The sequence below is a fragment of the Rhineura floridana genome, chromosome 2 (genome assembly GCF_030035675.1).
Source record: "Rhineura floridana isolate rRhiFlo1 chromosome 2, rRhiFlo1.hap2, whole genome shotgun sequence".
Taxonomy (NCBI): domain Eukaryota; kingdom Metazoa; phylum Chordata; class Lepidosauria; order Squamata; family Rhineuridae; genus Rhineura; species Rhineura floridana.
Window position 1 is genome coordinate 159,579,316 of NC_084481.1, and position 27,682 is coordinate 159,606,997.

The following is a 27,682-nucleotide window of genomic DNA, read 5'->3' on the forward strand; positions in this document are numbered from 1 at the left end:
ATGAAGTTTGCATGAAAAAAAATATGCCTGCTTGAAGTAATGCTTTATATACAGGGAAGCAGTTGTTCACACATATGTTCCTAGCTGGATGAGAATCTGCATTTGTAAACTGGAAGAGTATGTGCAGTTCTTGGCCTAACCCAGCCCCAGAGGCCTCATGTTCATCATCTGATTAGTAATAGCACTGAACATTTGATCAGGAGAATGGACTCAGCAACTGGGTTCATTCTTGCCTTCAACTGATTATTAGAACTATTGCTAATAATATGACTGGAGCTAAGTGCCTTAGCTATGGCCGCTATGCATTTAGTTGGGGCAGGGCTAAGATACTAAGAACTTAATTTGGAAATTTGCAGAATGGTCCCTTGGACCCACCTGAAGGGTGATTTTCACAGGTATGCCTGCCATCAGATCGGGTACTACTGCCATCTAGCGTCCGAAGGCAAGAATGCACTAGAGTCAAACCTGGGGCTCGAGCCCCTCCCACTCCAGTCTTCATGATGACGAGTCCGAAGTGGTAAATCTGAAAGTAACCAAAGGGCAACAGCCCACGCAGCAAAGAAAATATACACAGCAAATATCATAGAACTTGCAACATAAGAACAGGTTTTAACTAAAGCAAACCAGACAGAGCACGAATCCTATAGGTTGAACTATATACAGGCCACTGAACAAATTTCCCCAGAAATCTCCCACAAGGGAGGGACGTGATGGCAGGCGTACCTGTGAAAATCACCCTTCAGGTGGGTCCAAGGGACCATTTTCCACAGGTAGCCTGCCATCAGATCGGGATATACCAACGTAGTCCCCTAATAGGGAGGGATTCCTAGGAAGTTACAAATCAGAAAGGACATGTTAGAGGTCACGTCTCCCGAAGGAGGCGTCAGCTGAAGCATAGCGATCAATCTTATAATGCTTCACAAAGGAGTTAGGGGTAGCCCATACTGCCGCCTTGCATATGTCTGTAAGAGGAGCATTAGTTAGGAAAGCCGCCGTAGTGGCAGCAGACCTGGTCGAATGAGCCGTGATGTTAGACGGCACTGGTAAATTAAGTGACTGATATGCAATAGAAATACAGGCTCGAAGCCAACAGGACAAAGTTGATTTGGACACCTTTTTTCCCAAAGCTCTTGGATGAAAGGATACAAATAATGCTTCTGTCTGTCAGATGTCCTGGGTGCGAGAGAGGTAAACTTTGAGCGCTCTCCTAACATCTAGCGAATGCCAGGCCTTTTCGAGGGGGTGGACCAGCTTAGGACAGAAGGATGGAAGCACAATGTCCTGGCTACTGTGGAAGATTGAGTTGACCTTAGGGCAAAAGGATGGATCCAGCCTCAGAACTACTGAGTCCTTATGGAATACGCAGAGATGACGGGCCGATGACAAGGCCTGTAACTCCGAAATCCGCCTCGCGGACGTGATAGCCACGAGGAAAAGGACTTTAAAAGACAACAGTCTGAGAGGCACTGAGGCAAGCGGCTCAAATGGTGGTCGTTGTAATGCCTGCAAAACCTTGGAGAGGTTCCAGGATGGAAAATGGTGACGTACAGCTGGAGAGAGGTGGGAAGCTCCTCTTAAAAAGCGTTTGATGAGCGGGTGAGAGCTCAGAGGTGTGGCCGATGAAGAAACAGACAGGATTGACGAGATGGTGGAGGCCTGTCTACGCAGAGTGTTTGGTCTGAGTCCCAATGTGATGCCTCTGTATAGGAACTGTAGAACGTGCTGTACAGTGGCTTGGGGTGCTGAACAACCTTTAGAGGTGCACCAGCTGGAAAAAGTACGCCAAGTACTCTGATAGATTCGAGTAGTTGACGGTCGTCATGATGCTAAAATAGTGTTTATGACCCCTTGAGAAAGACCCGCAGATTTCAACTGTGTCCGTTCAAAAGCCAGGCTGTCAGGCTTAGCCAGTTCGGGTCCGGATGCCAAACTGGTCCTTGGGAGAGAAGATCCGGCCTGCTTGGAAGGGTCCAGGGATCCTCCATTGACATCGAGAGGAGGTCCGAAAACCAGGGTCTGCGAGGCCAGTAAGGAGCTATGAGTAAAATACGTGTTCGTTCGAGTCGGAGTTTTGTCAATGTCCTGCCTAGGAGTAATATGGGCGGGAAAGCATACAGGAGCCCGTGTGGCCATGGTGTCGTCAGAGCATCCACTGCTTCCGCCGTTGGCTCTAGGTACCTTGAGAAGTAACGAGGCAGTTGGCAGTTGTGGCTGGAGGCGAAGAGATCCAGCGAGAGGGGGCCAAACCGCCGCTGGAGAAGGGAGAACACAGCCGGATGAAGCTTCCATTCTCCCGGATGGACCGTTTGCCTGCTGAGCCAGTCGGCCGTAACGTTTAGAGTTCCGCTGAGGTGTTCTGCTCGTAAAGAGAGGATGTGGGACTCGGCCCAGTCGAAGATTCGTGTTGCTTCCTCCTGCAGAGCCCTGGACCTTATGCCTCCCTGTCTGTTGATGTGAGATTTCACACAAACATTGTCCGTCCGAATGAGGACATGTTGTAGGGCGAATAGAGGCTGGAAGTGTCTCAGAGCGAGATGAGCAGCTCTGAGCTCCAGCCAGTTGATGTTTTGACTTAGTTCCTGGGTGGACCAAACGCCTTGGACAAAGGTCGAGTTGCAATGGGCTCCCCAGCCGGACAGACTGGCATCCGTGGTGATTAGGACTCTGGTTGGGTCCCGAAACGGTGTCCCCTTGGTGAGGGAAGTTGTGGATACCCACCAGTGGAATGATTGCTTCAGAGCTTGGCCCAGCGGAATTATGCGATGGTTGGACTTGGAGATGTCCGCTTGAAAGGGTAGGAGAGCCCATTGTAAAGGTCTCGAATGATGTCAGGCCCACGGAACGATGTGGATCGAGGAAATCATTGCCCCGAGGAACTAGGCCAGAAACATGACATCTGCTGTGGGGCGATGTAGAAGTAAAGTTGCCATGGCTGTAATGGAAGCAATACGGTCTGGGGACAGAAAGAACATGGCTAGGGACGTGTCCAGTATTGCACCTAAGTGCTGGAGGCGCTGAGTTGGTTGGAGGTGACTCTTTTCGGTATTGATCAGCCAGCCGTGAGAGTGTAGTGCCTCTAGGGTGAACTGGATCTGCCTGTTGGCCAAGTCCCGGGAGCCTGCTCGGAGGAGAAGGTCGTCGAGATAAGCATAAATGTGGACCCCCTGGAGGCGGAGATACGCCAGCATGGTGGCCATCACTTTGGTGAAGACTCGGGGGGCCGAGCAGAGGCCGAATGGAAGGGCCCGGTATTGAAAATGGAGGTGACCTAGTGCAAATCTCAGGAACCGTCTGTGACCCGGGCAAATTGGGATGTGTAAGTAAGCGTCCCTCAGGTCGATGGATGCGATAAAGTCCCCTTGTTGTAGAGCTTCTACAATGGATGCCAGAGATTCCATCTTGAAGTGGCAGTATTTGACGAAGCGGTTGAGGCCCTTGAGGTCTAAGACCGCCCTCCATGAGGAGTCTCGCTTGGGAACCGTAAAGAGGACGGAGTACACGCCTTGTAGTCGTTCGGATGGAGGAACAGGCTCTACAGCGGCTATCTCTAGTAGATGTCATATGGCATCCTGCATAACCTTTTTGCGTGCCCTGGAGATGGGGGAGATGCAAAATTTGTCCAGTGGTGTCCGCCAAAATTCTATATTGTAGCCCTGGGTGAAGAGGAGCCTGACCCAGGAGATGTTTGTCAAGTTTAGCCAGATGCTGGAGAAGAAGGAGAGTCTGCCTCCAATGGGGATGGAGTCAGAACTGCCTGCGCTGACGGGTTCCTCTGCTGTATGCCTGCCTGTTTTGGTATTGGCCCCTGTATTGTAAGCGTTGTCTGGGCCAGGGTGCCTTGGAGGGACGGAAATCTGTAGGCCTGGTGTCCCGTCCTCGTCCACCAGGTCGTCCTCTCCGAAAGGGATGGAAGGAACGGTAAGGGGTAAACCGTCGTACGGGTCTGCGGTCGTCCCTTTTGGCCGTAGCTAGTGCAGGTTTACGATTGTCCTTGGGGTCGACAAGGACTGCTTTGAGTGCGTCCTCGCCGAAGAGCATAGATCCCGAGTATGGTGCTAAGGATAAGTTGGTTCTGGCAGTCGAATCGGCGTCCCAATGTTGGAGCCATAGGGTATGATGAGCTACAATTTCGGCCGCAAGTGCGCGTGCACCGTGATGGGAGGCGTCTAATGTGGAGTCCGCCACAAATGCAGCAGCCTTGTGTAGCTTGAGGAGACTTTTCCTTAGTTTTGCGGGATCCGGGTTGGGATCTTCAAGGAGATCCTCTAACCACATCATGGAGGCCCGAGAGAAAATAGAGGCGGTAGAAGAGGCCCGGATAGAATGAGCGGAAGCCTCATGTATCTTACGGCAGACAAAGTCAAGCCTCCTCTCATAGGGGTCCTTGAGCTGAGATTCGCCTTCCTTCGGGAGGAGGGACCGAGATACAAGATTGGAAATAGGTTGGTCCACCCCTGGGACATTCAGAAAAGCCATGAATTCTGGGGCAAGGGTATAGAGCTTGTTGGCTAAGGATGAGGAGCGACGTGGACGAAGAGGGCGGGCCCATTCTTCTCTGGTCAGTTTGTTAATGGGGTCTGGCACGGGGATGAAGTGCTGAACTGATTTGAGGGACTTGAGAACTCTGGCACCCTTGACAGGAGGAGCAACCGGTTGTATAAGTTCTGGTTGAATGCCAGGGGTGTCCATGACTCTGCGAGCCAGAGGCGAGAAATCTGCCGGGTCAAAGAGGCGATAAGAGACCTCCTCCTCCTGGTCAGATTCTCCACTCCATTCATCCAGGTCAGTCTGAAAGACGTTCATGTAGTCATCAGTCTGAGATTGCTGTACGTCCAATCTACCCCTGATCACATCATATGGGTTAGGAGAGGGTAGCGGAGCGTCAATATTGTCGCCAGGTTGTCTCGCAGAGCTGAGTTGTCGCGAGGTTCCGGGCTGAGAAGACAATAGTAGAGAAGGCTGAGGTTGGGATAGGCACCCCAGTAGCTCTCGTAGTTGGTGCAGGAAGTCAGAAGTCAACTGTATCCCTGGAGGAGTGGAAGATGGTGGTGCCTGTTCCTGAATAGGAATTTGAGGCTGCCCAGGCGGAGGAGGAGCTTGGTTGGGGAAACCTTCAAACTCTTCTTCTGAGGACTCAGAAGGAGACTGGAAAAGCTCAGGAGGAGCAGCATGGCGAGATTTCTCCGGAAGTGGAGGTGATATATAGCGTGGTCTCTTGGTCGCCCCGCGACCAGACAGGTGTTTAGTCTTTGCTTTTGCCTTGGCGAGTTTGTTTTTAGCTGGCTGGCGTGGTGATGGACGACTTGCTTCAGGGGATATTGTCACCTCAGGGTTCAAGTCCACCATGTCAATCTCTGAATCACGCACACAAAGGGAAAGGAGCGGTGACAGAGATAAGGTAGAAATAGTATAGGACAGACTACGGCCAGTATGCCAGGAGTCAAGAGTGAGTACGCCCAGCACGAGGAAACTAATGACTCAGCTAAAATTGGCCCCAAGCTAAGTGCACGCACACAATGGGGAAGGTGCGAGACCGCTAGTTACACTGCCAACTTGGCCATGAGCTAAGTCCACGCACACAATGGGGAAGGTGCGAGACCGCAGTTTCACTGCCAACTTGGCCACGAGCTAAGTCCACGCACACAATGGGGAAGGTGCGAGACCGCTAGTTACACTGCCAACTTGGCCACGAGCTAAGTCCACGCACACAATGGGGAAGGTGCGAGACCACTAGTTACACTGCCAACTTGGCCACGAGCTAAGTCCACACACACAATGGGGAAGGTGCGAGACCGCTAGTTACACTGCCAACTTGGCCACGAGCTAAGTCCACGCACACAATGGGGAAGGTGCGAGACCGCTAGTTACACTGCCAGAAGAGATATGTTTATTGTAAAAGCGCAGTGTGGCCAGGGCGAGATACGCGCACTCAATGGGGAAGGTGCGGTATCGCCAAGGTGCACAGACTAAATAATGTGCCAGCTATAGGTGGAGCATAAGTCAATTGGAAGTGCACCTACAAACATACACACACACAATAGGGAAGGTGTGGTATAATATGTATCACCTGATAATATATGTATCACCTGACAACTCAGGTCTCCCAAGCTATGAATATTTTGGTAACAGGAGACTACACAAGTCTCACACGTTAAAAACGTAATGAAAAGGAAAAAACGGCAAAAAACAAAAACAAAATGGTGGCCGCGATACCGGAGCACCTAACTAGGGCTTGAAAAAACGGCCGGGAGGCAGCTGAAATGATATGCCGCCTGGTAGGACCACAAAGCAGGTGGCTGCAAAAAGAACAGGAAGCCTAGAATCAGGATGAGAGGGGCAATATAGGGTAGCCTAAATAAGCCCAAGCCGGGCTGAATGAGCAGCCGGGCTGATAGGGAAACGTAGGAGCCTTTAAGGAGAGTAGATTAAATAAAAATGGCGGCCGCGAAAAACGGAGGTGGTGGGAAAAGAGACTGCTATAGCAGGCTTCAGGGAGCCGGGACTAAAAACCCCCACAAACAGAGCCGCAGCCGCCAAAACCCCCACAAACGAGAGCTACGAGGGAGCCGTAGCCACGAGCTACCCAATGTAGAGGTTAAATTGAAAACTGAAAAAAAGAGGGGGGGAGACCGCAGCCGTGGAGCCCCTGCTAAACGAAAAAGCAACAGCCGCTGCTGGACACACTCTGAACGCAAACGTGAGGGGGGGAAGCGATAAGGAGGAGAGTAACAACAAAAGTGGAAATAATGACTATAAACTGAAAAAAGGAGGGGGGGGAGACCGCAGCCGCGGAGCCCCCGCTAAAACGAGAAAGCAGCAGCCGCTGCTGGACACACTCCGACGCAAACGTGAAGAGTGGAAGCGATAAGGAGGAGAGTAAGGGAAAAACGATAAGGAGAGTAACAATAGAATTAGAAGTAAGGACTTAGCTACGCTCTGTCTAAATTTCGATCTGCCTCGGACGAGGGCAAGAATGAAGTCTGGAGTGGGAGGGGCTCGAGCCCCAGGTTTGACTGTAGTGCATTCTTGCCTTCGGATGCTAGATGGCAGTAGTACCCGATCTGATGGCAGGCTACCTGTGGAAAACTACTCTTCATAAATGCAGTAGCAGGTATATGTACTTCTTTAACAAAGAATACATCCTTCTACTTTACGTGCACATTACAATTTCTCAATATTCACCACAAGGACTATGATATCCAGTGACATTCTTTTATGGCAATATACTTTGTCTGTCAGGAAGTATAATCATCTGACCACCAAGATGTGAGACAAGCCTTAAAGAAGATTAGCGAGACTGTGAAGAGAATACATACATTTTGTTTTTCACATAAGGTGATGTTGGGAAGATATCTATATATAAACTATTCATTTTAGGCTATGCATCTCAGGAATTACCAGGAAAGGAAAGAGCCATTCAAGCCTAATGTTAAAAAATGTTATGTTGGAATTGTTATGAAACACTTCGTGAGCCAACATTAAATACCAGTGCTCTGTATTTTGTGTATTTTATATATTTGCATGAGTTAGGAATAAAGTTAATGAAATTCTTAGTTTTAAAGCAATTTAAAACTGTCATTTCTCCATAAACAACGTTTTTGTACATATCTGAATTAATCAAAGACATATATTAACACTTCGCCTGAAGAATGTATTTTAGACCTTAATTAAAATGAGTGCCCCTTTATTATAGACTCTTTACATCATATTTGGGTCTAACTGGAACAAATATAGTCAGCTGGATAATACAAAATATAAAATTTATTTTTATTTTAGATTTCAGTTGTTACTTCATGAATCCTGAGAATATATAAAGAGAAGAGAAAAAGATAATAAAATTATTTTAATATGACATTCACATTTAAGTCAATAAATTATTCTTTAGTCTTGGAATCTCCAAGAATAATCTGGAGGCTTAAGTTTCCATTCTGCTCCATGGCAAAACCCAGGACACAGCAACATTGCACCTGAAAAATGGTTTGGTTATTACTTTTTGCTGCTTGTGTGTCAGAGTTGATTACAAAAAAATAGCAAAAATACAATTTAAAAGCAATTAACACTCACAGTTAAGACAAGACGCACAGCAGAGCAATGAAATACAGCAAAATACCAGCGTAAACCTCATCAAATACTTAAAAGACCTAAGCAAACAAAAAGGGGTTTTAACCTGGTGCTGAAAAGAAATGGATTTTTTTCAGGCTCCATCCAAATTTTTGGAAAATTTCTGGCCTAGAGAACATACTGTGCTCCTTTGCTCATAAAGAAAATGGTGCAGAGGTGGATCCAGTTTTAATTATTATTTAATATTTTAATATTGTTGATGGTAACAGTGGGCTTGGCCCTACTCGTTCCTCTCTTCAACCATTTCTCCCTTCACCACCAGTATCAACTAATAGTATAGTTTCATTCAGTAGTAACTGAACAAAAATTATTGGAAGAGAATTTTCTTAGATTTTTGGCCCTGCTGAAACTTTGTAGAAATCCACCCTCCCCGCAAAAGACTGAAGCATATTCCCTCCTCATATTGTCACCTGCAATTAGGAAGGGTAGATTTGGAAGGCCATTTTCATAGCCTTAATCTCTGGGACTTGATTCAGAGTAGCCTGTCCAGAAAGCATTTTTCCCTGCATAACTATTATTGAATAACCAACTAAAAAACATTGGATCAGCTAAGATGTCTTTATCAGGTAACCTTCCTCCTGAGCAACCTTATTGGAGAGTGAAAGCTATGTCCTTTGCTGGCATGCAGAGTAATACTTCTCTCCAGAACATTTGCTCAAGAATAGTTGTAGCAGCACACTATTTGAAATTATGCACTATTGCTCCTCCCATTTAGTATGCAGAGAATGTGCTACTTTTGCAAATATACTACTGCATCTGTGCACTTAATAAGGGCATTGCCATGCCCCTCACCATGTCTTGAAAACATCATAGGGGATAATATTCCTCTAACCCTAACATGCCTTACTTACTATTTCAATCATTTTTATGATGTATAGCAGTATTTGCAGGGAGAGGTAGGGATAATCATTAAATTTTGTTACTGTTACAGCAATTAAAGTTGATAATTTTGTTCCCACCTGTGGAAAACTTTCACATTCATAGTGATGCTTAATATATGGATGTAACACTTCAATCAAATCTATTTTAATCAAATCTGTCCATTGTATTCAATTGTCTGTTTCTACTGAACACATCATAAGATCTCTCCTGTCTTGACCATTGGTAGACAGTTTTGTATAATTAACTATTTTTGTCCAATGTTGATGTTTTCATGCATTGATATTCAGCACCATCTCTCTCTTTTCAGACCTGTATGTGGAATCAGAGGAAAAACTCTCATAATTAATCTTCCAGGTAGCAAGAAAGGGTCACAGGTAAGCAATATTGTGGAAACAAATCATAAATACTCATCATGATTCTGAGGAAGAAGAAGAATTGTGTCTATTATGTTACCATGCAGTTATTAATTTAATTAGAAGGTGGACATTATTTTTAATGAACATTAGTGTTAATTCTTGTGAAACCTACAATCTACTTCTAATTTTCAAAAGGCACTCTACCTGCATTGAGTTTTTCAGTATCTAAAAGTCAGCTGGTAATCACTCACCCCAGTCCTCTGTTAAAATCAACAAGGAAGCCCATCTGGGTGAGAAAACTCTCTGTGTGCATGAGACCGCCTCTGTGTGGAGCAATGCTGAATTAGGGCACTGTTGTGTCCAAGAGGTGAGCATCAGCTGTTTCCTGCTGGCTCTCACTTTGGGGTCCTGTGTCTGTCTTGTAAAAGAACTTGTACGCTGGGAGTCTACTGCTTGCATCAAGCCCCCATTATCTGCGCTCATTATTTTGGCTTCTGCCAAAGCAGTCTCCATTTGGGTCGCAATAGCATAGCTTTCTCCAATGTAAGATCAGTCTCTAGGAGTAAGGCATAGTTGTCTTTTCAACCAACTGGTCTCTAATCATCTTGTCTGCTATACAAAATTACAGGAGCTCATTAAATCTCTTAAAGCAGCAGTATATTGTACTGTGGACTGCCCCGGTTTCTGTTCACACTGATGGAATTTGTAGCAATTAGCTACTGCATTCACTTTTGGCACAAAAAAGTTATTTAAAGCCATGCATGCTGTCTCGTATTTATCATCAACAAGAGGGAGTGTATAAAATATACACTGTCCTTCAGCTCCCAAACAGTAGGTAAGCAATACACATTTCCTTGCTTCAGAGATTTCTATGTCATTAGCTGCAAGCAGATAGTTTTTAAACATCTGGATCCAAATAAGGAATGCAATTGAAGGCACACCTGGACTTTGAAGGAAAGGTACTGGTGGGTTCAGTGATACAAGCACCATCTTTTGTCACCAAATATGTTGTGTCCAAGAGGCAAGGCAAGAAGTAGGTAATAAAAAAACTTAGTATTCTAACTATAAAGCAACACAAGCATAACAAGTATACCTAGGCCTAGACATAATTTACTATGCTTCCCACCTCTTTTTAATGAGCTACATCCCTTCAGCTGACCTTCAGCTGGCCATTACTCTCAGCTGTCTCAAAGAGGTCTTACAGGGGAACTCCAAAGGCACATAACTGAAGTTACATTACTGAGCTCATATAGAAGGTGTCCAGGCCAAATCCACACACTGTGTGAAATCATAGTTTAGTGATATGTGATTATTTTTAAAAAACAAACAAGTGCAGGGGTAGTGGTTCAGAATCAGGAATGCCATGTGCTGGGAGAATTTTTAAACTTCTTTCCCCGTATCACAGCCCATTGGTGCCAATAGCAGCTTCCCTTCCACATAGCTTCAGATACTATTTCCTTCAGGACTGACACATGGGAAGCAAAGTTTTTTTTAAAAGTCCCTGCAGTCGTAGCCCCAATTATGCCCTACTCCAGCCTGCTGTGTAAAGTTTAAAAGAAAATCACTCATACTATTCATTTTAATATAACATGACTCTTAGGTGTTTTTTTACGTAAAAAGGCTTTTATTTTATTTTTTATTTTATTTATTTATTTATTTATTCCATTTGTATACTGCCCCATAGCTAAAGCAGGGTCATGGCCTGGATGTCGTTCCCCATCCTGCCACCGTAGTTGTAAATGACGGCAGTGGCCGTGTTGATCTTCTCTGAGAAGGTGCAGCCGCTGCCCCGCTGGATCAGGGCGAGCCATGGCATACCTGTGACAGCGGTGGCAGCCGGGACGCTGAAGTTGGTGAGGGGGTTCCAGGCATTGATGACGTCGAGCCCCTCTGGCAGTACCAGCACGCTGGCCTCCCACCGCAGGGGCGAGTCCTGCCTGTAGATCCCATTCTCGCAGGCACTCACAGGCATTAATCTCTTCCCTGGCCCAGCCAGCTGTTCCATCCCTGCTAGCTTTTATTAGCCAAGAAGGGCAAGGATCCAGCACAGAAGTAGTTTTGCAAACCTGTCCAAGCACCTTGTCAATGCCCTCAAGCTGCACCAACTGAAACTCATCCAAGAAATCGGGACAAGACTGTGCTCTGGATACCCCGCTTGATTCACCTGCTATAACACTGGAGTCTAAGTCCTGGCGGATGCTAAAGATTTTATCCTGGAAGTGCCTAGCAAATTCATTACAGCGGGCCTCAGATGGTTCTACCATGTCCCTGAGGCCATAGTGTAATAGCCCCCAGACAATTCTGAAGAGCTCCACTGGGCGGCAGATTGATGATTTGATAGTGGCAGCAAAATATTGTTTTTTTGCTGCCCTCACTGCCCCTAAATACAGCTTACCATAGGGACTTACCAGTGTATAATTGCATCCATCAGGAGTTCATCTCCATCTGCACTCAAGCTGTCTCCTATATTGTTTCATCGCTCACAGCTCTGGGGTATACCATGGAGCCGTACAAGCTCTACACAGGAGAGGGCACTCAGGAGCAATCATGTCAACTGCCCAGGTCATATGCCACCTTTCCTCCAAGGAGCTCATGCACAAACATGGTTCTCCCTCTCTCAATGTTATCCTCGTAACAACCCTGTGCGGTAGGTTAGGCTGAGACATAGTGACTGGCCCAAGGTAGCCCAGTGAGCTTCATGGCAAAATGGGGATTTCAACCCTGGTCTCCCAGGTTCCAGTCTGACACTCTAACCACTATAACACACTAGCTTAAGTGTTAAGGAGTGGAGTTACTGGCTGTATTCAAATTTATTTTATTTATTTAACAAAATGTATAAACTGCTTGCTAGAACAAAAGACCTAAGTGGTTTACACGATAGTGTAAACTGTTAACTTAAAATACCAATTAAAAATAAGTCACATAAAAATTAAAATATAAAATAAAATCAGCAATTTTAAAACATGTATACCTACTAAAATTATGTGTCAAAATTACATACCTCGGTAGGCTTGCTGGAAGCAAGCGCCAAAAACAATACCGTGAAGAAGCCTGCCTAATATTAATTGGCAGGATGTTTCAAAGTACAGGTGCTGCCACATCAAAAGGTTGATTTTCTTGCAAGTGCAGAACAAATATTATGTTGCACTTGTAAAAGTGCCAGTTCCACAGATCTAAGCTTTTTAAACGTTGTGCAGACCTCATAAGATGGTATCTGCAGGAAGCCCTCACATGCAGAATGTAGTGATCAACTGGATATATAAGGGGTAAAATGATCTTTCAGGTATTCTGGTCCCAAGCTGTATAGCACTTTGTAGATCAAAACCAGCACCTTAAACTTAGCCCAGTAGACAATAGGTAGCCTGTGCAATTTATTCAGCAGCAGGGTGACGTGCTGGCAATACCCTGCCCCAGTGAGCATTCACACTGCCACATTTGGCACCAGCTGCAGCTTCTGGACCAATCTCTAGGGCAGCCCCACATAGAGTACATAATAATCCAACCTGAAGGTTACCAGGGCATGGACAACAGTGGTCAGGCTATCTCAGTCCAGAAATGGCCACAGTTATCTTAACAGCTGAAGCTGGTAAAAGGCACTTGAGATCACCTGGGCCTCTAGCAACAAAGATGGATCCAGGGGCACCCCTAGACTATGAACCTACCTTTCGGAGGGAGTACAACCCCATGCAAAGCAGGTAGCTGACCAGTTATCTGAACTTGAGAACCACCAACCTCTGCCTTGCTAGGTTTCAGACTCGAGTTTATTGGCCCTCATCCAGCCCACCACCAGGATCAGGCATTGGTGCAAGGTTTGCATGGTCTCTCCCAATTCAGATGTTACAGAGAAATAGAACTGGATATCATTAGTGTACTGCTGACACCTCGCCCCAAATCTTCTGTTGATCACTCCCAAGGGCTTCATATAGATGTTAAACAGCACTGGGGACAAGATTGTGTCCTGCGGCACCCCACAGCATAACTTCCAGTGGGCTGAAAGACAATCATCCAATGCTGTTCTCTGAAAATGACCCTGGAGATAGGATCAGAACCACTGTAAAACAGTGCCTCCAATACCCGTCTCACCAAGTCGGCCCAGAAGGATACCATGGTCAGTGGTAACAAAAGCCACCGTGAGATCACGTTAAGAATAACAGTCGCACTCCCCCATCCTTCTCTTAATTAAGGTCATCCATCAGGGCTACCAAGGCCGATTTAGTCCCATATCCAGGCCTGAACCCAATTTGGAACGGGTCAAGATAATTTATAAAGAATAAATTGGGTAATCTCCCTGATAGACTGTGGGAATGCTGTGGACATATTTCAACTTCAGCAAAGCTTTGACAAAGTGCCCCATGATATTCTGATTAGCAAGTTAGCTAAATGTGGGCTGGGTGGATCCACAGTTGGCTGCAGTATCATACTCAAAGTGGGGGGAGATAACAACGGGTACTGTAGGCTCATTCCCGGGCCGAGTGCCCTACAATTTTTTTATTAATGACGGATGAGGAGGTGCAGGGAATACTTATCAAATGTGCAGATGATACAAAATTGGGATAGCTAATACCCTGGAAGACAAACAAAATTCAAAATGATCTTAATAGGCTGGAGCATTGGGCTAAAAACAAAAGAATGAAATTTAATGGGTAAGTGCAAAGTTCTACATCAAGAAAAAGAAGCCAAATGCACAGTTATAAGATGGGGGATTCTTGGCTCATCAATACTACATGCAGGAAGGTTCTTGAAATAGTTGTTGATCACAAGCTGAATATGAGCCCACAGTGTGATGTGGCTGCAAAAAAGGCACATTCTACTTGAGGCTGCATTAACAGAAATATAGTTTCCAAATCGTGTGAAACAGTAGTTCTCTATTCGGCTCTGGCTAGACCTCATGTAGAGTACTGGACACCGCACTTTAAGAAGGATCCAGGCAAACTGGAACAGGTTCAGGGGAGGGCAACAAAGATGATCAGGGGACTGGAAACAAAGTCCTATGAGGAGAGACTAAAAGAACTGGGCATGTCTAACGTTGAGAAGAAAAACTGAGGGGAGATACGATTAACACTCTTCAAGTACTTGAAAGATTGTCACAACAGGAGGGCCAGGATCTCTTCTCAATCATCCCGTGCAGGACATGGAATAATGGGCTCAACTTACAGGGAGGCAGATTTCGCTGAACATCAAGAAGAACTTCCTAACTGTTAAGAGTGGTACAACAGTGGAACCAGTTACCTAGGGAAGTGGTGGGCTCTCCAACACTGGAGGCATTCAGGAGGCAGCTGGACAGCCACCTGTCGGGTATGCTTTAAGTTGCATTCTTGCATTGAGTAGGGGGTTGGACTTAATGGCTTTATAGCCCACTTCCAACTCTGCTATTCTGTGGTTCTATGATTCCTTCCTCTCTCCCTCACATGCCAATACACTTGCTGGTTCATCAGCCTAGTTTGTCATTTTGTCCAAATGCGCAAACTGGCAGAGTAGATAACAATCAGTAACTAACTACAAATCACATTTTTTAAGTTTAAGTCAGGATTTTTTAAAGAAATTTGTAAACTGAATCAATATTTTTACTGGATACTTTGAGTTAAAGGAGGCTTTTCTTTGTAAATGAAGAGCTAATCTAATAATTTCTGAAATATGAAAATTTATAATGTACCTACCAAACATAGACATTTCATTTTCACTTAAAGAAAACAGACTGTTCTAGTCTGCTCAGTAAGCTGTCAGATCTTGTTTTGACCTATCAGTCATGGGCATTTCAGGGGAGGGGATTCTATTTTGTCCTTGTGAGGGTGGGGCTGTGCCAAGGCAGAGTGATGTAGAAAGGAGCACACCGGGGGGGGGAGACAAAAAAAATCCAGTATGTGAATTTTGTATTACCTTTGGGAATATTTATAGACTAAAAAGGAAACAATGCAAATTTTATACAGTGCAATAAAAGAGGTACACGGTCTGATTGCAAAAATGAAACAGTGCAAATGATATTTAGCTGTAAATTAACATGGTTTGATATGGTATCTTGTATAAATTAATGATTTAAACAAGACTTTTTTCTTGCTAGTATAAATCATTGAGTTAAAATGCCTTTATTTATGTCAGCCCTCCCTGAGAGCACTCCCTAGAAAGCAGAACTGCAAATCAGTTTGAACCTGGTTTGCAACCCTTGTTTGGAGGAATTGCTTAGACTATAGTCTCATAGTTCAGATTTCTCAGTAAACTGATTTGAGTAGCCGGTAAGTGTTCTGTTCAGCTGAAACTGTGAGAAGAGGGAGCAAATGTACATGACGCATTCCTGATTCTCTAACAAGGGCCAGCATCAGAACTCAGTAGCTTTGGGGCCAGGAGAGGGGAATGTCCAAACAGGGCCCACCAGTGTTAGCACCTGTTTGATTGCACTGATGTTGATGCTGGTTTGGCCCTGCTTTGCCATACCTGGGTCACAGGCTTACCTGGTGGCAGCAGTTAGGTCTGCAAAGCCTCTCACCATTTTAGTTTTCCCAGACTGCCCCAAAGTTCCTAACATAGTTTAACTCTGGGACATTGCTGGAAACTTAAAATGACGGATAAAATGATAGATGTTGTTGCTGCCACCAGGTAACACGCAGTCAGGTGGCCCACTGATGAAATGGGGTCCATGGATGGGCACCTTACCAGAACCCCTCTCAAACCTAAAGTAAGTCCTACTTCAAATTATTATTTGAAGGACTGGAGAATTCTGAATATAGCTTTTTATTGAAGAACATCCTTAGAACAAGTAAACTCATAGACTAATTTTTATAATCCCATTTTTCTCTGCCTCTGTCTTTCTGATTTGTGGGTATTCTAACTCCTTATTATATGAGATGTTACAGAGATGTTACAGAAGTGTGGCTTTTAGCAAAGATTATTAATATATATATAAAATCAAACGTCTATGTTGAATTCATACAAATGTGGCAAGTAAGCATGTTCTGTTTCTTTTTATTCAAGTAGCACAGCTCTACATTCCTTTTTTAATTTGTTCTTAATTTTAAATAAATAAAATAGAACTAGTAGAGTCTCATCTATTTGGCATTTTGGCATGCCAGCATGAAAACCAAATTATACATAGATAACAACAAATCTCTGGATCACTGGTGGATTTCATGCAGAAATTTGCATATGGCAATTTCTGTGTTTGTGTATACTTGTTCATGTGTTCATGTACAGTAATTGCAGCCAGGATATATTTTTTATTTTATTTTATTTGTAAGATTTCTCACCAACCTTTCACCGTAAGATTCCAGGATGGGTTACAATTTTGACAACCATGTAGCCTCCTGTTGATGGACCTTAGCCAATTGTTGCTTATCTCCAGGGATAAGGTCAAGATAAATGACATATGTTTTGAGAGAAAACACTGCTATCTGCAGGTAATTGACTTATAATTCCTTATCTTAGATGTTAAAGCTGATGGATATATGTTCCTTGCAATCATATCTAATTTTCTATTCTTTAAAGGTATTGTTTATATATAAAGATATTCTATTCTTATCAACCAGAGCTGAATGATGCATTTGCCTTGTTATATTTTCCTCCACGAGCAAATTAAGAACATAAGAACAGCCTGCTGGATCAGGCCAATTGTAGTCACTGCATCCTGTTCTTGTAGTGACCAACCAGATGTTTACGGAAAGCCTGAAAGCAGAAACTGAGCACAACAGCACTCTCTCCCTTTGCGATTCCTAGCAACTGGCATTCAGAGGTGTACCACCTCCAACACTGAAGGGAGAACAGAGCCTTATACTTTTAGAATTTGTCTGATCCTCCTTTAATTAGTTGTTGGCCATCACCACTTCTTGTGGGGGAGAATTCCATAATTTAACTATGCACTGTGTGAAGTACTGTCGTGAATCTTCCCAGACTCAGCTTCATTGGATGTCCCCAACTTCTAGTGTTACGAAAGAGGGAGAAAAACATTTCTGTATCCACTGTCTCCACACCATGCATAATTTTATACACCTCATGTCTGCTCTTAACCATCTTTTCTCTAAATGAAAAAGCCCCATATGTTGTAACCTTTCCTCACAGGGGAGTTGCTCTACTCCATTGATCATTTGGGTTGCCCTTTCCTGAACCTTTCTCTGCTCTACAACATCCTTTTGGGGTGAAGCAACCAGAACTGCACAGTATTTCAAATGTGGTCTTACCATAGATTTGTATAATGGCATTACGATATTGGTAGTTTTATTTTCAATTCTTTTCCTAATGATTCCTAGCATAGAATTCACCTTTTTCACAGCTGACAGGCGGGATATAAAGAAATAAATTAAATAAGGTCTTACAACAATATCCAAACTATTCTGTACTACGAGTCGGAGGGATCTTTCACTCTCAGTTTCTGAGCAGGATTTTGTTTCACAGCCAGGTATTGTCTTATTAAGAATTTCAGCTAATCCGTCTTCTCTTGCTTATGGTGGCCTGTCTTATTTTAACCTTATTTTAATTATGACCACCTTCAAGGCCTCATGGGATTTTTTAAGTGAAGAACAAAGTCTTCAGTTAAATCATGATCAAATTTTGAAGGTGGATGAAAGGAATCAACATGACAGTGATCAGCTTTAACACTCTAGCACCATAGAACCATGCCACTCCTCATATTAACCAGGACAATTATGGTTATTTTCTGGTAGAAAGGGGGCTTCTAGGTAACCCTCTTGGACTTGAGTTAGGCTTATCATTATCAAATTTCTTTGGAAGACTCATTAACTATTTATAATGGACCACAAGTTCTTCACTGGAAAAACATCTCTGTTCTCTGTTTTTCTTCTTTACCAAAGGAATAACCTCAGTGTCTGATGTGCCTGGTTCCCTCAAGTAAGGTGATTTTGTTCTAGGAAATGGGATGGTTTCCCACATTTTCTCCAGCATTGATTTCTCAGTACTTGTAGGAACTGTGTTGTGCTCTCCTGCTTCTTACATTTCTTCTGCAATAGTTCCAGATGAGTTCCCCCTCTATGCTTAATCTGAGACTTGGATTTTGTGAAGGAAATGGACTGTGTTTTTTATTTTAAAAAAAACTCTGTATGTAATAGTTTGGAATTAAGGGGTTAATTCCTGTTATCCAACCTCATTTGTCTGGTAACCATATTGGAAAGTGTTAATTAATTAGGAAAGTTTGATGCAGATAAACCATGTCTGGCATAGGATTAAAACAACTGGTTTTCTTTGATGCTTTGAGGATATTTGTGGATTGAAATGCAAAACAAACGCAAAGCTTTAACTAGCCATCTTCTTATATTGGCATTGAGATCAGCTCTCACAAAGGGATGACAAACCATGCTAGAGGGCTAAATCTTTAGCTGTTAGGGATTATAGTTGAGGGATAGCTGGATGCATTTATCCTATGTTAGTTTCTGTACCCTTTGCTCCTTTGGGGATTGCTTTGTGTGCATGAAACCATTCATATCTTAAAAGCTTTTTCTCAAGAACAACCTTATTTATCTTTTTTAGTAAACTTTTAATCTTGATTCGTAAAACCTTTTGGTCTTTATTAATGTATGTCCACCTCACATCTAAGAACCAAACCCCACACAATCAAGAGGTGTTCTCTAAGAAACACAGCAGATTTTTAGACTGTTTGGTGGAAGGCAACCTGGGAAAAATAAAATATTTCACCTGGTGTCGGCTAAAAGTGTGCAAACAAAGGGGGTCTGTTTGGCTGGACCTCCCTTTCTCACACAGCCCAGGGTACAGCTGGGGTGTTATGACAGCCTTCTTCTGTACCAATCCATTCAGAGCAGAGGAGGGATCTTTTCACATCGCCTTAGTCAGAGCTGATTGATCTTTTGGAACTGAGGTCTACCTGTGGGATTCATGTTAATCTGGCATTGTGTTCTGGACTCACAACTCACATGGATGAAGATGAAATGGACCTCTGAGAAATTCCACAAGATGAAGAGGCACCCTGGGTACATACATATTATACAGCCATCGTGGATTTTTCACATTCCGCAATGTTAAATTGAAAATACCCCCCATGCAATTCTGATGGTTCCCATAAGCTCATTTCAAAACAAAACCTTACAAAATGTATAGTACTGAACTCAGAAGCGCTTGCTTAACAACCCTGTCAATTTTATTTATTTATTTATTTATTTATTTATTTATTTATTTTCATTTCTAAACCGCCCATAGCTAATAGCTCTCTGGGCGGTGTACAAAACAAGATTAAAATACAATATTAGAATAAAATCAGTAACAAAGAGCAACAAAATTAAACTAAAACATTAAACATAGAAACATTGAACATTAAAATGCCTGGGAGTATAGCCAGGTCTTAACCTGGCGCCTAAAAGAAAGAACCGTAGGCACCAGGCGTATCTCCTCCGGTAAGCTGTTCCACAGTTCGGGGGCCACCACAGAAAAGGCCCTAGATCTAGTAACAATCCTCCGGGCATCCTGGTGAGTTGGTACCCGGAGGAGGGCCTTAGATACTGAACGAAGTGAACGGGTAGGTTCATAGCGGGAGAGGCGTTCCACAAGGTATTGCGGTCCCACACCGTGTAAGGCTTTATAGGTCAAAACCAGCACCTTGAATCTGGCTCGGAAACAAATAGGTAGCCAGTGCAAGCGAGCCAGGACAGGTGTTATATGCACGGACCGATTGGTCCTCGTCAACAACCTGGCTGCCGCATTTTGCACTAGCTGAAGTTTCCGAACAGTCTTCAAGGGCAGCCCAACGTAGAGCACATTACAGTAATCCAGTCTAGAAGTTACCAGAGCATGAACAACTGAGGCGAGATCATCACTGTCCAGATAGGGGCGTAGTTGGGCTACTAAGCGAAGATGGTAGAACGCATTCCGTGCTACCAAGGCCACTTGAGCCTCAAGCGACAAGGAAGGGTCAAAAAGGACCCCCAAACTACGAACCTGTTCCTTCAAGGGGAGTGTAACCCCATCTAGAACAGGAGAAACATCCACCATCTGGGCAGGGAAAGAGCTCACCAACAGTGTCTCAGTCTTGTCTGAATTGAGTTTCAGTTTATTAGCTCTCATCCAGTCCATTATCGCGGTCAGGCAACGGTTCAGCACATCAACAGCCTCACCTGAAGAAGGTGAAAAGGAGAAGTAGAGCTGCGTGTCATCAGCGTACTGATGGCAACGCACTCCAAAACTCCTGATGACCGCACCCAGAGGATGCATGTAGATGTTAAAGAGCATAGGGGACAAAACCAACCCCTGAGGGACTCCACAATGGAGAGTCCATGGTGTCGAGCAATGTTCCCCAAGCACTACCTTCTGGCGACGATCCGCTAAGTAGGAGCGGAGCCACTGCCAAGCAGTGCCCCCAACTCCCAACTCCGCGAGCCTCCCCAGAAGGATACCATGGTCGATGGTATCAAACGCCGCTGAGAGATCAAGGAGAATCAACAGAGTCACACTCCCCCTGTCCCTCTCCCGACAAAGGTCATCATACAGGGCGACCAAGGCTGTTTCAGTGCCAAAACCGAACCTAAAACCGGATTGAAACGGATCCAGATAATCGGTTTCATCCAAGAGCGCCTGGAGCTGGCCAGCGACCACCCGCTCCAAAACCTTGCCCAAAAAAGGGACATTTGCCACCGGTCTATATTTGTTCAACACATCTGGGTCCAAAGAAGGTTTCTTTAAAAGAGGTCTTACTACTGCCTCCTTGAGACTGCCAGGGACTACGCCCTCTCTCAAGGAGGCATTTATTACCTCCTTGGCCCAGCCGGTGGTTACAGCCCTGCCAGTCTTCACCAGCCAAGATGGGCAGGGGTCCAGAGCAGACGTGGTCGCCCGCACCATTCCAAGCACCTTGTCCACTTCCTCGAGCTGCACCAACTGAAATTCATCCAATAATAAAGGACAAGGCCGCGCTCTGGACACTTCAATGGATTCATCTGTCATAACATCAGAGTCTAAGTCCCGACGGATGCATACAATCTTGTCCTGGAAGTGCTCCGCAAATCCGTTGCAGTGGGCTTCCGATGTTTCCTTAGTATCATGAGGGCCAGAATGTTGAAGCCCTCGTACCACCCTAAAAAGCTCCGCTGGGTGGCAAAGGGATGATCTAATGGTGGTAGCAAAATAAGACTTTTTCGCCACCCTAACCGCTTTTATGTACAACTTAGTGGAAGCACTTACCAAGGAATGATTACATCTGTCAGGAGTTCGCCTCCACCTGCACTCTAGCCTCCTTCTCTCTTGCTTCATCACTCTCAGCTCCGGGGTGTACCACGGTGCTGTATGAGTTCTGCACCGAAGGGGGCGCACGGGAGCGATCATGTCGATGGCCCAGGTCATCTCCGTATTCCACAAGTCAACCATGGCCTCGACAGGAGCACCAGTGCTATCAGCCGGAAAAACTCCCAGAGCCCTCTGGAAAGCTACAGGATCCATAAGCCTCCGGGAGCGGACCAACTTAATAGGTCCCCCACCTCTGCAGAGGGAAAGGGCTGTTGTGAGTCTAAAACTCAGCAAGCAGTGATCTGTCCATGACAATGGAGTAGATGAAAAATGCCCCACCCTCAGATCACCATCTCCATGACCAGTGGCGAAGATCAAATCAAGAGTATGTCCTGATACATGTGTCGGGCCAGTAACAATTTGAGACAGCCCCATGGTTGTCATGGAGGCCATGAAGTCCTGAGCCGCCCCGAGCAAGACAGCCTCGGCATGGATGTTGAAATCCCCCAGTACTACGAGTCTGGGGGACCTCAACAATACCTCCAAGACTATCTCAGTCAGCTCAGCTAGGGAAGCCGTTGGGCAGCAAGGTGGGCAGTACACCAACAGTATTCCCAGTCTGTCTCCTTGACCCAGCACAAGATGAAGACACTCCAAACCAGTCGCCGTCTGGACAGGGTGCTTGGTGAGAGAGAAAGAACTCCTATAGACCACAGCAACCCCACCTCCCCGGCCCTCAGATCTACCACAGTGCTGCACCGAATACCCAGGTGGGCAGAGCTGGGAGAGAGCAACTCCTCCCTGCTCACCCACCCAGGTCTCAGTAATACACGCAAGATCGGCACCTTTCTCCACGATCAAATCGTGGATAAGGGGGGTTTTATTAGCGACCGACCTAGCATTTAAAAGCAGCACCTGGAGATCTGAGAGCTGGCTGACAGTACAACCAACAGTCCTGTGGATATGAGGAGAACCGGAACAAGGCACAGACACAACTTGTCTGGGACGAGTTCCCCTTACCTGGCACGTTCTCCTCCCAACACCATACCTCCCATTACCCGTCACTACGTTAATTGGGGCCCCCGAAACTCCCCTTGCTAGGGCCAGAGTATGTTCTCCCAGGCACATCTTAAAATAAATCTAATACGACAAACCACTAAAAAACAACACACAGCACAAATACTCACACACATCCACTCAATCTCATTCACACAACAACCAACAAACAACAACAATTAAAATACAGCCAAGCAACAACAATAAACAACAACATTAAAAGCCCTCATGGCTTTTAATTCATGGCGATACACAAAACAGTCAGAGAGAATCGAGAGTTCAAAGTCTAAAAAGAGGGGGGGACCTCAGAGCCCTTTTGGACTTTTTTCTGAGAGTTCTCATAATCTGTTGAAATTCATTAAAAATCAGCCATGTTCACAGAGTACCTGTAATCCTAATAGTGACCTTGCCCCATACTCTGACCATCTTCTGCAGTTTAAAAGTTAAAAAAATGCCTGGCTGATTTTTAATTAATTTAAGAACTTTTGGCTGGAAGCCTATGATAACGTGGGGCATGCTCAGTAAGAACCGTCGGTGTTCTAAAAGCCTCACAGCTGCTGGGCTTGGCTAATCAGGGGGCCACACCCACACCAGACTTTGATTTCACTTGAGACAGTCATGACTTCCCTCAGATAATCCTGGGAAGTGTAGTTTGTGAAGGGTGTTGAGAGGAGACTCCTGTTCCACTGAGAGAGCTTCAGTGGCCAGACTGGTTTAACAGTCACTCACTCTGATTGAAGGTCTGTGAGGGGAACAAGGCGTCTCCTAGCAACTCTCAGCACCCTTCACTAACTACATTTCCCAGGATTCTTTGAGAGAAGCCATGACTCAGGGCACCAGGGGAGCAGGAGACCTGACCTCCTCGCTGAGATATTGGACTGCCCTACAAATTGGTCAGAATGCAAACACAATTTGGGTTGATCTTTCACAGTCCAATCCACTTCTTGTGTAGCTTGGAAGAATTTGGTAACATGCGCCTCTGAGCATATGGTGAGTGGTGGCAACACCTGCAATCAGCCCAAATAATAGAAAGAAGACATGTGCTGTGCTGATCTTGTTTTAGCAGGGAGGAAGCAACATTATTAAGACAGTTGATACAGTTCAGATGGTCACTTTAAATATGTCTGATTTACTTTGCAATTTTAGTGAAGTTTCCTATAGGAAATCATTTTCTTTTGTTTCTGTGCATATGTGAAGTAGAGCAAAATTTGCATTAAAAACCTCCAAACATAATTGTGGAATAATGGCACTGACTTCTCCAGAATAGTTTCCAGTGGACCTCAGGAGTGTCTCAATTTGCACAAGATAAAACAGTGGGTGAAATATATTCTAGCAAAATTCTAGGTGTGCTCTATGTTTTTAATTGACCGTGCCCACCTTGCCTTAAATGAAGTGGTTTAAACATAGCAGGCTGAAAATATGCATCCTCTTTTTTCCAACAGCTAAGCGTCATTGTTTCAGTAGCAACATATTGGAATCAGTCTGATTTTACATCAAACTGCAGTTTCAGATTCAACTGTTAATGCACCCAAAATCGAAATAGAACATAGCCTCCAAATTGGAAGCACAAAAGACTGTCTTCACCATCATATGATATTGACCAATAAAAAGGCTTTGAAATTAATAAAATCAATTTGACACAGATTTCTAGGATGAATAATGAGGGAAATAAAATTTTCTAGTTTAGATTCTCTGTAGAAACATTAGTAACACAGGAAAGAAGCAAAGTAAGGACACCAACAAACATATACAAATATAATTCTCTACCTTTCGAGATGGCAGGTGTTGCCACCATTCACCATATGCTCAGAGGCACATGTTACCAAATTCTTGCAAGCTACACAGGAAGTGGATTGGACTGTGAAAGACCAACCCAAAGTGTGTTTGCATTCTGACAAATTTGTAGGGCAGTCCAATATCTCAGAGAGGAGGTGAGGTCTCCTGCTCCCCTGGTGCATTCACTATAGCTGCCCAATTTCCCTACTTTTTAAAGTTTAATAGAAATATCTGTGGGCTATAGGTACGTTCTTAAACCGCAAGGATTTTTGCCTATTAGTGAATACTCCATTACTGCTCATGTTCGTAAAGCTGCCTATTAAATTAGAAGTACTGTCACTTCAAGATTTAGCAGAATGCTGACAAATCTGATATGGCAGTCTTGTACTCTGAATAGAAATAATTAAAGTCTGTGGTCAACTAATTGGGCAATACTGCCTTCTGGGCAAATTCATAGAATAGTACTTTGTGTCATTTATTGAGGTAAAACTGGTAAACCTCAAACTGTAAACATATTTAATTAATTATACACAAATTATAACTCAGAATGTAAGCAGAAGTAAAGAGTCAGAATACAATCTCTTGAAGATAACATGTTTGGAGATGCTTCAGACATACTAATTCTGTGGCGTCAGAAGAGAGAGGGTATGGTGCACTCCACCTCCTCTCAACATGAGCGAAGATGGATAAAATAGTCCAGAGAAGCACAATTCATGTTGTTGGAAGAGTTCTAGAAGACATGTCCAGTTTCCAGTTTGCTGAACAAAATGATCTTTCCATGGAAGGTCAGGCTCAGTTCAATGAAAGGATCAGTTTCACAATGAAATTGGCATCATCTAAAAGGGCTCCCCACTTATGGAACACGTTTGCCATCAAATATGTAGATTTGCATATTACATGTACATTACATCCAACATCCAACAGAGATGCATTAAACTCTATAATAGCTTTACCACAAAGAACATTAAAATACAGGCATACCCCACTTTAACATATGCAATGGGACCGGAGCATGTATGTAAAGTGAAAATGTACTTAAAGTGAAGCAATTATCTATGCATGTACTGCACTGCGATCGCCACTAGATGGCAGCGGCGTCATGCCATTAAGTGTCCGTTATTGCGAAGCACACGTACGTTAAGCAGGGTACGGTGGAGTATGGAGCATGTACGTTATAGCGCGCCGACTTTAAGTGAAGCAACTTTAAGTGGGGTATGTCTGTAGTTTGATTTCCTTTTTGAGTGGCAAAACATTTTAACATACCGTGATTACAATTTGATAAAGCTTCTAAGGACCAGATAAAACTGACCTGGGGCAAGATTTTGTCTACCAATCAGATCCAAGCAAACTCCATACAGAAGGCCTCTGTAGGAGTTCTCCCCACATTACCAGTTGTATAAGGAGAGAGAGAGCAAGCCCTGCCCCCTCTGGCACACTCCTAATGTCCCAGTCCCACTACCTTCCATGTGCTGGGGCTGAAATTGTACGGTGGGGAGGATGCTATACATGTGCAGGCTTCCTGTGTGATTTAGAGCCTTATGTAATCACAGTTCTAAATAATGTGGGATGCCTAATGAGTACAGCACCTTTCCTGCTGCAGAAGTCCCAGTCCAATATGGGAAGGTCAGAGGGGCTGGGAGTTGAAAATGCAATGGAGGAGCAGGGCCAACAAGTGTGTCCCCACTCTCCAGCCACATGTGATGAGGAACAAGTGAAGCTGCCTTTGCTATTCTGATTGGGATGCAAATGGTGTCCTGGCCAAAAAGAAACCATTGGTCTCACCTGAAAGGTGGTTTTCCCAGGTATCATGCCATCATGTGGGTTGTAGCACCTCTTAGCATCCGAAGGCTAGAATGCACAAGAGTCAAGACCCAGGCTGCTCCTTCCAGCCCCCCTCCAGTTCATTTCAAATGAGGCTGAAGTGAAACATCTGGACAGTAGTCACAAACAGAACAGGCAGAACAGCAAGGAAAAGGGCAACTGTACAAACAGCCAGATTACATACAGAAAGGTCTTGACTCATTAAAACATTATAAACGTAGGCAAATTGAAGGAACCTTACCACTAAATACGTGTATGAAAAACTGATACAAAATAATACATCCAGGCAGCCTCCATCAGGGAGGGCCGTGATGGCATGATACCTGGGAAAACCACTTTTCAGATGAGACCAACGGTCCATTTTCCCCAGGTAGCATGCCGTCACGTGGGATGCACCAAAGCAGCCCTAGTGGGGAGGGGCTACCCACTGCCTAAACATGAGAAACAACCTGTTGCAGAACACACCTCCCAAAAGAAGTGTCAGCAGAGGGATAGCTGTTCATCTTACAGAGCCTGATTAATGAGTCTGGAGTGGACCATACCGCCACCCTGCCAATATTTGCAAGAGGTACGTTAGTAGCGAATGCAGCCATGGTGGCTGCAGACTTAGTAGAATGCACCGTGACATTGCTAGGCACCTGACATTTGACAGACTTGTAGGCCAGGGCAATACAGGCATGCAACCAGGAAGATAAGGTGGATTTTACCACTTTTTTCCTCAGGGTTCTTGGGTGAAAGGATACAAACAAGGATTCAGTTAGCTGTATGTCTTGGGAATGGCAAAGGTAGATTTTGAGGGCTCTGCGGACATCTACAGAATGCCAGGCTTTTTCAAGCAGATGAACAGGATTAGGACAAAAGGATGGAAGTACAATGTCCTGGATACAGTGAAACACAGAGCTTACTTTGGGTCGGAAGGATGGACCAGAATGTAAAATGGCTGAGTCTTTATAAAATATGCAGAGATGACATGCCGATGACAGTGCTCCCAACTCTGACACCCATCTAGCCGAAGTGACAGCCACTGGAAAAAGGACCTTGAAAGAAAGCACTTGCAAGGGCACAGTTCTGAGGGGCTCAAATGGAGGGTGCTGCATTACTTGCAGCACCTTCTGTAAACTCCAGATTGGAAAACAATGACACACTGCCAGGGATAGCGAGGGAGCACCCATCAAAAAGTGTTTAACCAAAGGGTGAGAGCCCTTGGGGATACTTGACAGATAAAACTGAAGAAATAGTAGACACTTGGTGACACAAAGTATTGGGCTTCAGTCTCATCTTCAAACCTTTGTGAAGGAACTGTAACACAGACCGTGGCTTTGGAGGGTTGGAACCCTCAGGAGCCACACCAACTGGAAAATACAGACCTCTGTACTCTGGTAAATTCAATTAGTCGGTGGCCATCTAGAGGCCAGAATAGTATCAATAAGCTCTGCGATAGACCTGTGCGGATCAGCTGTGTCCACTCAAACATCAAGCCATCAGACTCAGCCAGTCGGGAT

The 27,682-nt window shown here is 44.6% G+C and overlaps 1 protein-coding gene and 1 long non-coding RNA gene across 17 annotated transcripts in view; one reads left to right on the forward strand and one right to left on the reverse strand.

The window, feature by feature from the left end:
* The window catches only part of GPHN (gephyrin), a 476,088-nt gene that overhangs the window by 274,883 nt on the left and 173,523 nt on the right, over nt 1–27,682 (forward strand). For all 16 annotated transcript variants that reach the window (XM_061611035.1, XM_061611028.1, XM_061611032.1 and 13 more), the window contains one exon: nt 9,311–9,377. In XM_061611035.1, coding sequence (XP_061467019.1) covers nt 9,311–9,377 — 67 coding nt within the window. The remainder of the gene's footprint in view (nt 1–9,310; nt 9,378–27,682) is intronic.
* Nucleotides 1–27,682, reverse strand: part of LOC133377286 (uncharacterized) — a 155,707-nt gene that overhangs the window by 95,378 nt on the left and 32,647 nt on the right. The window lies entirely within an intron of this gene.